At 37.6% G+C, this 13551-nt stretch overlaps 1 protein-coding gene across 1 annotated transcript; it reads right to left on the bottom strand.

The window, feature by feature from the left end:
- Positions 1 to 10570: 10570 nt before the first annotated feature.
- Positions 10571 to 11122, bottom strand: LOC126722011 (uncharacterized). The gene is made up of 2 exons (XM_050425151.1): positions 10904 to 11122; positions 10571 to 10843 (listed from the first exon to the last, which is right to left on the bottom strand). The coding sequence occupies exons 1-2, from the start codon at positions 11120 to 11122 to the stop codon at positions 10571 to 10573; spliced, it is 492 nt and encodes a 163-aa protein (XP_050281108.1).
- Between the last annotated feature and the right edge of the window lie 2429 nt (positions 11123 to 13551).

Genomic DNA, 13551 nt, shown 5'->3' with positions numbered 1-13551 from the left:
TATAGCCTGGGAGTTTGATGCTAAGTGTGAGAGACGTGTCCCTCAAAAAAGAGATTCGGGTACCTTTTAGGGCACCTCTCTTTTTGGGTAAGTGGTATGGAGTCGCAACTTATTTTTCTTTATATAAAAAAGAAAAAAGAAAAAAAAAATACTAATTACAAAATACATGACTGAATAGTTCCATTCATTGATTGAATAAAAATTACGTATTTGGAAAATTGAAAAGTTACATAGCTTTAGGTCCAAGTTACATAGCTTTAGGTCCTAGTTACAATCTACCAAATATTTACATGGCTTGTTGTCCTAGTTACATTCTACCCAAAACAAATGAAGACAATGTTAGATCTACTAAACCAAAAACCTAAATCTGGAGGCTAGGTTATAGAATGGGAAGGTGTTGGCACCCATTCCACCCAGACAAAGTCTGGTCTTCTATACTCTAGTGACTACTATGCTATGCATGTCATGCATGATATGTTGAACATGTGAATGAAAAATTAAATCACACAAATTTATGTATGGATGAAAATATTAGATCTACTTTGTGGGATGTAAAAAGAAGGTTTTGTGATGACAAAAATTCAGATATGTTTTGTATATATATATATATATATATATATAAAAGAAAAAAAAAAGAAGAAGAAGAAGTGATTTTTGATGACAAAAATTCAGATATGTTTTATTATATATTTAAAAAAATATTTTCTAAGAAGAAAACTTCACTTATAATCTAAAATTATGCAATCATGAATTAAAATAAACACAAACACAGTAATACATAATCTCTTTCTTTATTTCAACAATTTGAAAGTATTAAGAAAAGTAGATTTGAGAAAAATTTAGATCTGCATCTCATAAAAATGTAGATCTCTTTTTGTTTGAGAAAACTGAGATCTACATCTTAAGAAAGATGCAAATCAGTTTTTGTATTGAGAAAAATTCAAATCTACATCTTATAAAGATGCAGATCTGTTTTGTTTTAAGAAAAATTCAGATCTACATCTCATAAAGATGCAGATCTGTTTTGTTTTAAGAAAATAATTATTCACATGCAAATTTATTAACATTCAAGAAAAAGATTATAACAATCATATAGAAAATATCATGCTTCACACAAAAGGACAATTAACAATTCATAGATATTTGAAAAAGAAAGATATATAACATGCATCATCACATCACAGGAGAAGGGTGAAGGAAACAACCTCTTGCATGAGCACACTTTGTTCTTGAGAGGATGTTTTAGGGTTCAGAGAAATTTATTCAATTCTCTTTGAAACTTAAAACCCTAATTTTGCAGCAACACTCAGAGAGAGGATCATAAAATATGTGTGGCTTGAGAGTCAAAAACTTATGCCTCTCAGAGCGTAAAAAAAAGGTGTTGAATTATAAGGTTTAGTCTCTATTTATAGAGGCTAGAAGACTGTAAAAAATAGGTACGGATGATTAGGGTTTGAATCCGGAAGCATCCTTTTGCGAAAAGGTCAAAAAGGGTGTGCCTTATCGTCACCTGAAAGCCGTTGGGCCAAAGCCCATCACATGAAAATTTGGCCCTTTAAGAGTGTCGTCCAGCACTCCAAAAGTGCTAAATTGGTCCTATGGCTCCGAACACTCTTTCATGTTCGGGTGCTGTTTGGACTCCTTTTCTAGGGTTTTTTGGTCGGTCCTTGTACCTAGACACATTTTTATCCTCTGTGTATGATTTTTCGTCTCTTTTTTAGATAATTCAGGCTTTTTTAAGAACAATTATCTTGAAAAATTATCTTGTGGATAAATCCCTTAAAATAAATCTTGATAATGTTCAGATCATCCCCAATTTTGTTGTTATCCAATCATCCATTTTATTCCTATGCATGCATCCCAATTTTAAACACTAATTATCAACCAATCACAAAATTATATAATTAATTTTAATTGTTTGACCAATCAGAATTAATCTAAATTAATCATTTGTGGTCAATTCTTCCTAGACACAATGCATGCTGACTGCGCAAACTTGATCATGCGATATCTTTCGATCCGATGGTCCAATTCGGAAACTGGAAACACCTTGTGACTGTTAAAATCTCAAGATCATTTTTATGATATGAAATGAATGAATTAATGCATACAATGCAGCAACACATTGATGCATGTGACGCAAGAATGATTTTTTTTTTTTTTTCGTACATGGATGGTTACTCCAGTCATCTTCCTTGATTAAATCATAGGTGCAAAATCGAGTGTCTACAGAATGCCCCTCATTGACAGAGCTTGGAAAGTGAATGTCAATGTAAAGCAAAGACATTGATTTTAGCGACCATGATTTAATTGAGGTTGAATTTTTAAAGATTACCTGGCCCTCGAACCTAAAACTTTGGAACGTAGAACTAGTGCCTTATCTTTTGACAAAACAATGAAAGTATTTGACTTAGCTGATAATTGCTGAACTCTGATATGACTCTTGATAATTGATACGACAGAGACTTTTTCATTATGACCTTAATAATGGAGGAGTCTGCGATCAACCAGCTTGATCTTGACTTAAAGGGGTGTCTGCGACCAACTAGCTTGGCCTTGACGAAAGGAGGTGTCAATGATCAACTGGCTTGATCTTGACGAAAAGAAATATCTGCGTCCAACTGGCTTAGCCTTGACAAAAGGAGGTGTCTACGATCAACTGGCTTGATCTTGACAAAAAGGAGCGTCTATGACCAACTGGCTTGGTCTTGAGAAAAAGGAGTGTCTGCGACCAACTAGCTTGATCTTGACAAAAAGGAGCATCTGCGATAAACTGGCTTGATCTTGACAAAAAGGAGTGTTTGTAATAAACTGGCTTGATCTTGATGAAAAGGAGCGTCTGCGACCAACTGGCTTAGTCTTGACAAAAAAGAGCGTCTGTGGCCAACTAGCTTGGTCTTGACTAAAGGAACGTCTACGATCAACTGGCTTGATCTTGACCAAAGGAGCATCTGTGATTAACTGGCTTGATCTTGACTAAAGGGAGTCATGGGCTTCTCATCCTTGAAACCAAGTTATTGCTTGCAAAAATCAAAATTTGGAATCAGTTTCTAACTGATAAGGGTTTTGTGTTCCCACTACTTTTTGAGATGTGATCCCTTTCTTGATTTGAACAATATCAAGAAAAGCTTTGATTGAAAAAGATTTTATTTTTGAGAAAGGTTTGATCTTTGATGCTTGAAATTTTTGTTTTTGAAACTTTCATTTAAAATTTTGAGACTTTGAAAAAAAAAAATTCTTCTTGAAATCTAGAGTTTAAAATTTGAAATTTTGAGCCTTTAGAAAAATCTTGATCATGAAATTTGAAGTTTGAGTTTTTATTGAAAACTGAAGAGTTGAATTCAAAATTTGGGCATTGAGAATATGAATTTGAAAATTTGGGGAAAAAAAAATTTTGAGTTGAAAATTTGAGATTTGGGATATTTGAAAACTTTATAAAAAAAGAAAGTTTTTTTTTTGGGTTGACTGAGTTTAAGTGTGGGGGGTTGGAATTTTGGCCCCCCACTCCTTGTTTCTCTTCTTTTTAGCCTTTTAGCTTCATCTTTCTTTATTTCTCCTCCTCCATTGTCACTATTCACTCTCTTCTTCCCCTTGGATTTTTCTTCTTCATTTCATCATTTCTTCTCACAAAAATTACTTTTCTAAGCTTCTTAAGCTTCTCTCATCCATCTCCATCAATATCTCTTTAGATCCTTGTGTTCTTGAGCATTTCATCACAAACCCATTTTTGGTGAAACCCATTTTCCAAAACCCTTTTTTTTTTGCATCAAAATGGCTTCTTCCTCCAAGGGATCTTCCTTTCTAACTTCTCATGGTAAGAAGTATGATCCAACATTTGAGTGGCATGATAATGATGGACTTCTTCAAGACCCTAGGACCCATGCTCCATATTGTCATGTAAACACCAATGTGAGTTTTTTCTTTGGTTTCTTTGCTTGGAAAAAATGTTGTTGCATGTTTCATTGAAAGTTTCATGGTGAGATATTATCACTTTTGAAATTTTGAGGGCATTTTGTGATTGATCATGTTTGGAATGTTGGCTTTGGAGCATTCTTGAAGTGTGTTTTTTTTCCTTGATCTTGGTGCAATTTGGGCAATGTTGGTGGCTTTTGGAATTTTGACAATGTAGGTAATTTATGATGTTGTTGGATAAACTTTGGTTTGGACTTTGGGGGTATTGGCATTGTGAAAACTTTGTGTTTGACTTATAGGAATGTGTTTATGATATATGTGGGAAAACTTGTTGGCATGTGTAAACTTTGTTTTATGAACATGGCAAAATTTTGTGGGTATGTGCATGGATATATTTATGGGTATTGGCAAATTTTGTGGGTGTTGTGGAAAAATTTGGTTAGGTATGTGAGAATTTATTTGTGCATGAAGTTGTGGGAATTTTTTCTTGGACATGTAGAAATTTTCCTTTTGCATGGCTATGGCAAAATTTGGTGGTTGTACGGACATGAGATAAATTTGGTAGTGGTGACATTTTGGTAGGGCATTGATTTGATTTTGCGGTGGGGTATTGATTGTGGAAATATTTTTTGGGTATGGAAATTTTTTGGTTACTTATTTTGGGTTATGGAAATTGATGAGTTGAATTTTTATGTTGCAGAGCCTCAAGAGTCGAGGGAGTCTCCAAATGTTGAAAAATGCATGGGCAGCACTATCTCCTAGCATAAAAAATGTCATCAATGAAGCGGGCTTTGGCACCTTCTTGAAGCTTTGTCAAATCACGAGACATATGAGTACAAGGATCTTCAGTTACTTCTTACCTTAGCAAAGCGCTTTTGCGACACTACCTGTACCTTCTATTTTTTGAACATTGGGGAGGTAATGTTGACACCTTATGACTAGGATCTTCAGTTACTTCTTGCCTTAGCAAAGCGCTTTTGGGACACTACCTGTACCTTCCATTTTCCGAACATTGGGGAGGTAATGTTGACACCTTATGACTTTTTTGTCATCACTGGTTTGAGGTTGGGTGGTAAAAGAATTCTTGTCAATGATTCCTTTACTTCAATTAAGCTCAAGAAACTTCTAGGTGTAATGCCTTCTAGAATGAGGAGTAACAATGTTCCTTTGTCTTATTTATGTGAGAGTATTCCCCAATGTGAGACTGTGGCAAAAGGTGCTTGTATGTTCATGCTTCTGTTTATTGGGATATTCCTGTGTCCGGATTTAGGCAGTATTGTGAATTTGCGCTGCTTAGGTGAGCTTGAGAAAAATTGAATATCTCCGGAATTATGATTGGGGTGGTATGGCCTATGCTACTTTGATGCATTTCATGACCTAATTCTCCAAGAGGAGTCTTTCAAGCTTGGGTGGGGCTCCATTCGTTTGGCAGGTAAGGTTTGGTATTTATTTTGGCTATGTGTCGGTTGTGAAAATTATTTTGGCTATGTGGTAATGGGGTTGTGAATTTTTCAAGTTTGAATGTATGAGTATTTTGGGGTTGGTCTTGAAATTCGAGAGGAGGTTACTAGCATTTTTCCTAGATTTCTCCGTTGGTTGCCCAAACATCACTTGTCTCCTCCTTCTAGGCATTCTTTGGAGCTTGGTGATTGACAATCTGACCATTGATGGTTTTTAAATCTTTGGCATTTAGTTATGATTTAGTCTCTTCTCTTTCTGAGTTTCTTTGTGACTTTTCAAATGAAATTAAATCCTTTGGTTGGATTTGAAGGGTATGCTGAGTATGAGTGGGCTTTAGAATTGAATAGCCGCCAAGTATTGTTTGAATGTGGGCATGAAAAGTATTGGTATCTTGGTGATTGGGTGTTGCCCCAAGTTGAACATGTGTATCCTTTTGCCACAATTCCAGCTTATCCTTGTTGCACTATTTGGTTGGCTGACATTCTGGCTGATGAAGAGATTGCTTGGGCCCATGATGGTTACATTATTGCAGGAGCAGAAGGAGATTATTCTGAATTTATCCAGGATCATCTGCAAGGTTGTTTGGTTGGCAGAACTGTATTTTCCTTCTCTGCTAAGATCAAAGTTTTGTCAATCCCTTTTCCATATTTCTACTTGGTAACAATATTTGCATGTTGGATTTTCAGCCTCCATCTTCTGAAGGAAAGGAAGAGGAAGAGGAAAAGCTTCCCTTTCCTCACCATGCTGGTGCTTCTTCTAGTTCTTTCATAGAGACTTATCCTCATTTTCTAGCATGGCAGTATGATGCGATGAATCCTAATGAAACGTATAGTTCCATGCCATTGATTAGGCCAGAGCATGTACCAAATATTCCTTGGCTTGATCCGGTATGTTCTTGAATGTTCAGTTCTTTGTCCTTATTTCTTGAATGGTGTCTAACTCGGTAGAGTTGTGCTTCAGGTTGATATGGATCTTGTGGAAGAAAGCATGCGGATGATTGGAGGCTTGCAGTCATTGGCTCGTACTCAGTCCTCCCAATATGTGATCAATGATTCCAATTGGGTATGCCATGTTGTTTTTTGAGTATCTTTGGCTTGAGCTTTGCTTGATATTGACTTTAACATTTGATTTTGCTGACTTTTCAGGCACATCGAATGGAAACAGCTGACAATACCAGAAGAATTTTGGAGGAAAGAATCAGGAACCTCAAACTTGAAAATCATCAGTACAATCCCTGCTTTTTCTCAAGTCAAGAAGGAAATACTGAAGGTAGCTCCTCTAGAGGTGGATCAAGGAGATCCTCCCACAAGTGGAGTCGGAGTCCTAATGATGCACGACTTATATGTTTATTTTTCCTACAAAACAAAAAGGAAGTGTTCCTTAGACAACCTTGTACTATTTTCCATGTTTAGCTCCTTGTCCTTGGTATCAACTTGGGTCATGTAGAAACTTTAACTAAGACAAGTTTAGAATTCACCTGATGAGATCTTGTAGTACTAATTTAAACTTATCTTGCTTGGCTCTGTTGGAATCTGCACTTACTTGCATGAGGTGGAGCCGAATGCCCGTAATTTAAAATGAATGCATGACTTTTGAAAATCTTGATGTGATTTTTTTTTATAAGAAAATGATGGTGGTATTCTTTTTTTGAAAATGCATGAGGCATAGGCGAATGCCCCTAGTTTGGAACATAAATCCATGAGTCTTAAGACAACTTGAATTGATCACTTTTTGAGAACAATGATGTAGGTGATGATTTTTTGAAAACAAGTGTGTTAGACTTGTTGGAATGTCTCAGTTTGATTAAAAAAAAATTTTGAGTGTCAAACGATCTTAAAAAATTACATGAGAACATTAAATTGCATGGAATTGCATGAGTGTAGGATTGAGGGGTTGCGTGCCACTTGGCAACTAAAGGGTGCCATTTGGCACTTTTGGAGTGTCGTGCGACACTTCTAGAGTACTCAATTGCACTGAGCCACACCATGACACTCTCTCCTAATCAGCTACAAACTCTCTGAAACCTATTTCAAACCTGATTAGGAATTGATGCAACTTATTTAAATGAATTCTCCTGCAACAAATCTTTGCATAAAGGTTAGCAAAACAAAATAATCACAAGCAAAAGTCACCCATGGCTAGCAATCATAATTTTTCTCATTCAACAATTCATGACATCAATAGATGGGTTCGTAGCTTTGATTTCAGTACCAAAACCAATTTAACAGCCTTTAAATTAGAGGGAATCAAGGCTGTGAGGAATGTCAAAATCAAGTAGGACTTCTTTCGTGCTTTTGTGAAATTCTGGGATCCCAAAGATCATGTGTTTCGGTTTAACACTGTTGAACTCTGTCCGACAATTGAAGAATTCTCTGCTATCTTGGGCTACAATCCAAGTAAAAAATATGTAGCAGTTTCATGTGACCCTAGGCATAAGGAATCTTTGTCTGATGCTCTCGTCTTCCTACTTCCATTACTGATAGTATGATTGAAGGTCATATGGTGAATATTTGTTCCATTATCTCTTGGCTGATTGACAAACGCACCTTTGGAGTGACCGACAACAAGCCGAAAAACTTCGGTTTGCCTTTATGCTTTGTGGGAGAACTTCTGCTTTGCTTTGGAAGACGCATCTTTGTGGATGTTCGAGCTATAAGTGTTATGAGTCAGATTAAGGATGGTGATAATCCTATTTCATTGATCTTGGCAGAAACTCTTCTGGGACTGGATGCTGTATTTCATGGTGGAGAAGCTCAGAACTTTTTAGGGAGTCCTTTAACTTTGCAGATATGGCTAATGGAGTGACTGGACATGATTGCTAAGCCTACAACTGGTAATTAAGGGCGTAGTAGTTTTCTTAGCAGGGCTGTAATCAAGACTAAATGCCAATCTGAGAGTGACTGGGTGAAATTCTTAGACAAGAAATTTGGTACTTCAATTCAATGGGACTGTTATTGGTGGAAGTGCCCACCTTCTTTACTAAGGTTTCTCGGATTAGATCATATTTTCCTTGTTGGATTGTGGAGAGTAACTTTCTACAAGGGAGACAGACTCTTAAGACAATTCAAATATGAGCAAGGAATGCCTGGTGGCAAAAGAAGAAGATCTTTCTCTCCTGTAGACACAAATCCTACTTCTGTACAGAACATGCTATTGGATCTAGAGATGGCTGACCAAGCGGACCATTCTTTTGTCAAGGTACACTTCCACAAGATGACTACAGAATACTCTAATTGGTTGATAGACAAGATTGTTGACAAGGAAGCTGAAAGGATTGCTATAAGAGAATAGTTTCTTAGAGACAACCGAGAAAGACCTGATGAGGACAATTATGAATTCAAAAGAATGGACAATGTTGACAAAGTACCTATCACAGAGGGAATTGATGATCAACGGAAAAAGAAAAGACTGAAGACAAAGTGACCTTATTTCTTTTGGCTTTGAATCATGTTTATTTTAGAAGTAGATGTAAAAACTCTTATGTTTAGGAATTAATTATAATTTGTAGGTTAGGGGTTCTGTCTAAGGTGTAGGCTTTTAGGGTTTGGAATTTTTATGGTTTGGTTTAGGGTTTAGGCTTTTAGATTTTGTGTAATGACATGGTTTAATGGAATGATTGAATTCTTGGTAATTTTGGTTAATGGGCAAAAGGTGGGTTGTGGTAAATTGTGACTGAACCAATGTATGGTTGCCTACGTACCATCTTGATAGAAGGATCAGGTCATCACATAGTTCATTGATGAGGGTTTTTTTTTTATTTGTTTTTTATTTGCCTTAACTTTTTGCTAGGTCACCCTTTCGGGTTTTCAACCTAGCAAGCTTTCTCACTTTTTTTTTTTTTTACTCTCTTTTTGCATAAATTGCCCTTTCGGATTTTCAACCTCGTCTACTTTTTTTTTTTTTTTTTGGTTTCTATTGCTCTAACTTTTGCCTAGACCACCCTTTTCGGTTTTTAGCTTAGTGAGCTCTTTTTTGTTTTTTAGTCAAACCTAGGAAAGAAAATAACTTAATTTACAACCACCTTAGACGTGGTACTTCTTCAATTGATCCATGTTGGTTGGCTAAGTGAAAGGGTTTGCATCTAAGTCCATCAATCTTACTACTCCCCTAGAATATATCTACTTAATAATGTATAGGCCTACCCAATTTTGCCTAAACTTCCCATTTGAATCTTAAACCGGGGCTCGGATTTCTTTCAACACTAAATCCTCCAACTTCAAATCTCTAGTTCGCACTTTTTTTTCAAAAGCTTTCCTAAGCCTCCTTTGGTAACCTGAATATGATACAAGACCTTAAGTCTTTTCTCATCTAGCATGCATAACTGATCATATCTACTTTACAACCAATCTGCTTCAGAGATTTCACTTTCCAATACTGTCCTTAGTGATCGGACACCCATCTCGATGGGAAGGATTGCTTCCATCCCATACACCAATGAATAAGGAGTGGCTCCTGTGGAAGATCGTATCAATGTTTTTTACCCCCAAAGTGCAAAAGGCAATTATAGGTGACAGTTCTTGTAGTTCTTTGTGCTCTTCTTCAAGATTCGCCCAATGTTTTTATTAGCAGCCTCAACTGTTCCATTGGTCTGAGGATGATAAGGTAAAGACTTGTGGTGCCGAATGTTGAATTATCGTAGCAACTTTTCTGTTTCTCCTTTGAAATGCTGCCCATTGTCAGAGATAATTTCATGCGGTACCCCGTATCTGCAGATGATATTGGTTTGAATGAATTGAGCCACTTTCTTTGAATTCAAAGCTTTGTATGAGGCAGCTTCTATCCATTTAGTAAAGTAATCAATGGCTACAAGTATAAATTCATGGCCATTGGATGCTGTAGGGTGGATCTTCCTAATAATGTCCATTCCCCATGTAGAGAATGGCCAAGGTGATGTCATGGTACGTAATGGCATGGGTAGCATGTGCTTTAGATCTCCATAGACTTGGCATTGATGGCATCTTCGAATATGAGCCGCACAGTTGGCTTCCATAGTGGTCTAGTAGTAACCCTGTCTCATTATCTTTCTTGATAGCATATATGCGTTCATATGTGGCCCATAACTTGACTCATGAACCTCTTCAATTATCTGTTGTGCTTCCTTGGTTGTTACATAGAGGAGATGAATTTCATCATATGATTTTCAGTAAAGCCTTTCACCACAAATAATATAATTAGTGGACAACCTTCGGATGGTTAACTAATCATTCTTATCTACAGACTCCGGGTATGTTCCATCCTTGAGGTATTGTAGAATGTCTGAATACCATTCGCCTTCCCCATCCTTTCCTTCATCTTCTTCTATTGATATGCAGTAAGCTGGTTCTTCTTTTTGTTCCAACACTATTGATCTAGCTTCATCTTCTTTTGACCCATCCATCATGGGTTTCATGGTTGCTAAAGCATTTGCAATTTGATTCAGCATCCTCGACATATGCTGATATTGGATCTCGCTGAATTTTGATGACCACTTCTGGAGACATTGATGATAAGGCATAGGCCTCTCTTCTTTTATCTTCCATTTATTCTATACCTGAGAGATTATTAGAGCTAAGTCTCCATACACCTCAAACTCTTTCACTCCTAGGCCTAAGGTTGCTTGTAGGCCCATGATGCAAGCTTCATATTCTGTGACATTGTTGGTGGCAGGGAAGTTGAGTTTGGTAGAAAATGGGATGTGTGCCCCTTTTGGAGAAATTAAAAGAACTCCAATTCCACTTCTGTTTTGATTTATTGCTCCATCAAAATACATCTTTCATGATTCTACTTCAATCTCCATAATGTCTTCATCCAAAAAGTCTCCTTGAATCTCTTCAGCTTCTTCTGGTGAACAATGGGCTAGGTGATCAGCAATTGCCCTCCCCTTTACAAATTTTTGAGTCACATACTTGATATCGAATTCTAACAAAAGAAAAACCCACTTAGCAATCTTCCCATCTTGCACAGGTTTTTCCATTAAATACTTCAAAGGATCTATTCTTGCAATCAACAGAACCTTGAAAGCTAGCACATAATGTCTAAGTTTACGGGTTGCCCATATGAGTGCCACACATGTCTTTTCTAATGGTGAATACTTCTCTTTATAAGGCATCATCTTCTTGCTGATGTAGTATATGGCATTCTCCTTTCTAGTCTTCTCTAAGTATTGAGCAAGTAAAACCCTGTAAGGTTGAATTTATTCAACCATCTAATTGGCTTTATTCCGTGCCAAATTTGCTTGTAATTCAGCATTTAGTAACCCTGTATTTAGGTGGGATTGTTGTAAGGGTAGTGAGTGAGATAGTGTGAAGATTGCTCAAGAGTGTGCAAGAAAACAGAGTGTCGCGGCTGGGACTCGCGGGTGGACTCGCGGCTTCAACCCGCCAAAAGATGCACACGTGCCAAGCATGCTGGAAGATGAACAGTCATGCTAGCTGGAGCACTACAGGACAAAACAGGACAACTGGCCATACGGTTAACTCGCGACTGGATCTCGCGACTTGGTCAAGCCGCGAGGTCAAGCCGCGAGCCACCCCTGTTTTGGAAAAACCTGACGTTTCGCATTCCTCTTCACTCCAGTATAAATACCCTTTTAACCCACGATTGAAAGAGAGCTTCCAGAGAGAATTTTGAGAGAGAAACCCTAAAGAAAAACCAGATTGTTTCACCCACAATCTCTACCTTAGAGTCTCATCAAATTCCCTCACTCTCTTCCTCTCCATTGTCAAATCCTTGAGAGGCATTATACCAAACCTGGTTCTCACCATTATCATCTCTGTGAGACAGTCGTTTGGAGTTCTGGGAAGCAGTTAGGAAGGAGCCAATCTTCATTGGTTGATGCTACGGTGTAGTAGCGGAATCTGGAAAGCTAGAAAAGAAAAAGGTTCGGCGCAACCTCGTTGGAGCAAGAAGCTTAGAGGGCATAGGTGCCTTGGGTAGATTAGGCTTGGAGGGTCTATTGCTGTCCTTGTATCCCAACTGTATTTTCTAGTGGATTGATTACCGCTTGGAGGGCGGCGGAGAGGTTTTTCGCCGAGGTCTTCGGTTTCCTCTTCGATAACATATCTGGTGTTATCTCTGTGTTTGCATCTTCCTTCCTCTCTATCTCTGCCTTTACATTATTTGCTGTGGTTTATTTTGTTGTGGCTTAGATAGTTGTTTAATCAATTCCATATTATAGCATATGTTAAGTTTCCGCACACTAGTTGTTTAACATATTGCTTGTGTTGATTAAATTGGTTTTTGGGGGTCTAAACGTTCAAAAGTGTTTTTGTACACGTTTTTGAACTTTCAATTGGTATCAGAGCGGGTACACATCTGTTTGGTTTTATTACCATTGTGTGATCCTTGACTCCCTTTCTTTTTGAGATGGATAGGTCTCAATCCCTTAATGCACCTCCATATTTTGATGGAAGTAATTATGCGTTTTGGAAGGTTCGTATGAGAGCCTTTTTATGCTCTATTGATGAATCCGTGTGGGATGCTGTTGAGATTGGTTGGGCCAAACCTGAGGCAGCCAAATCCACATGGGATAAGGCAGCACTTGCTGCATCTAATGCTAACAGTAAAGCACTAAATGCTATTTTCTGTGGTGTGTCTCCAGATGAATTTCACAGGATTTCTCACATTACTATTGCCAAAGATGCATGGGAGATTCTGGAAACAACTTATGAAGGCACGAAGAAGGTGAAAGATACCAAGTTACAAATGCTGACCACTCGGTTTGAGGAGCTCAAGATGAGTGAGGATGAGTCTTTCGACTCGTTCTATGGGAAGTTAAATGAAGTAGTTGTCAGTAAGTTTAACTTGGGGGAGAAGATGGAGGACTCTAAGATTGTAAGGAAGATCCTTCGATCATTGCCGGAAAGCTTCCGTGCTAAAGTGACAGCCATTGAAGAGAGCAAGGATCTTGACGACATCAAGGTACAGGAGCTGGTTGGATCTCTACAGACCTATGAGATGTCGCTGCCAAATCAATGGAAGGGTAAATCCCTTGCTCTAAAGACCACTAATGAAAAGGTGGAAGATCAAGGCTCATCGGGAGAAGATATGGTTGACAAGGATGTAGCCTATCTTGTTAAAAATTTCAGAAAGTTTTTGAAATTCAAAAACAATGGAAAATTTGATGATAAGAGAAAATTCCAAAATTCTGGAAGGGAGAAGAGGGATTTCAACAGGAAAGATGGAAAAGAATCCCCATCC

The sequence above is a fragment of the Quercus robur genome, chromosome 4 (genome assembly GCF_932294415.1).
Source record: "Quercus robur chromosome 4, dhQueRobu3.1, whole genome shotgun sequence".
In the NCBI taxonomy this organism is placed as follows: Eukaryota; Viridiplantae; Streptophyta; class Magnoliopsida; order Fagales; family Fagaceae; genus Quercus; species Quercus robur.
The sequence above is the reverse complement of the archived record's forward strand: the minus strand, read 5'-3'. Positions and strand labels throughout refer to the sequence as shown.

Coding starts and splice junctions, on each gene's coding strand:
- LOC126722011 (XM_050425151.1), bottom strand. CDS start 11,122: ATGTATTTTGATGGAGCAATAAATCAAAACAGAAGTGGAATTGGAGTT. Junction 10,844..10,903: donor TAGCTCTAATAATCTCTCAG/GTATAGAATAAA, acceptor CAATGTCTCCAG/AAGTGGTCATCAAAATTCAG.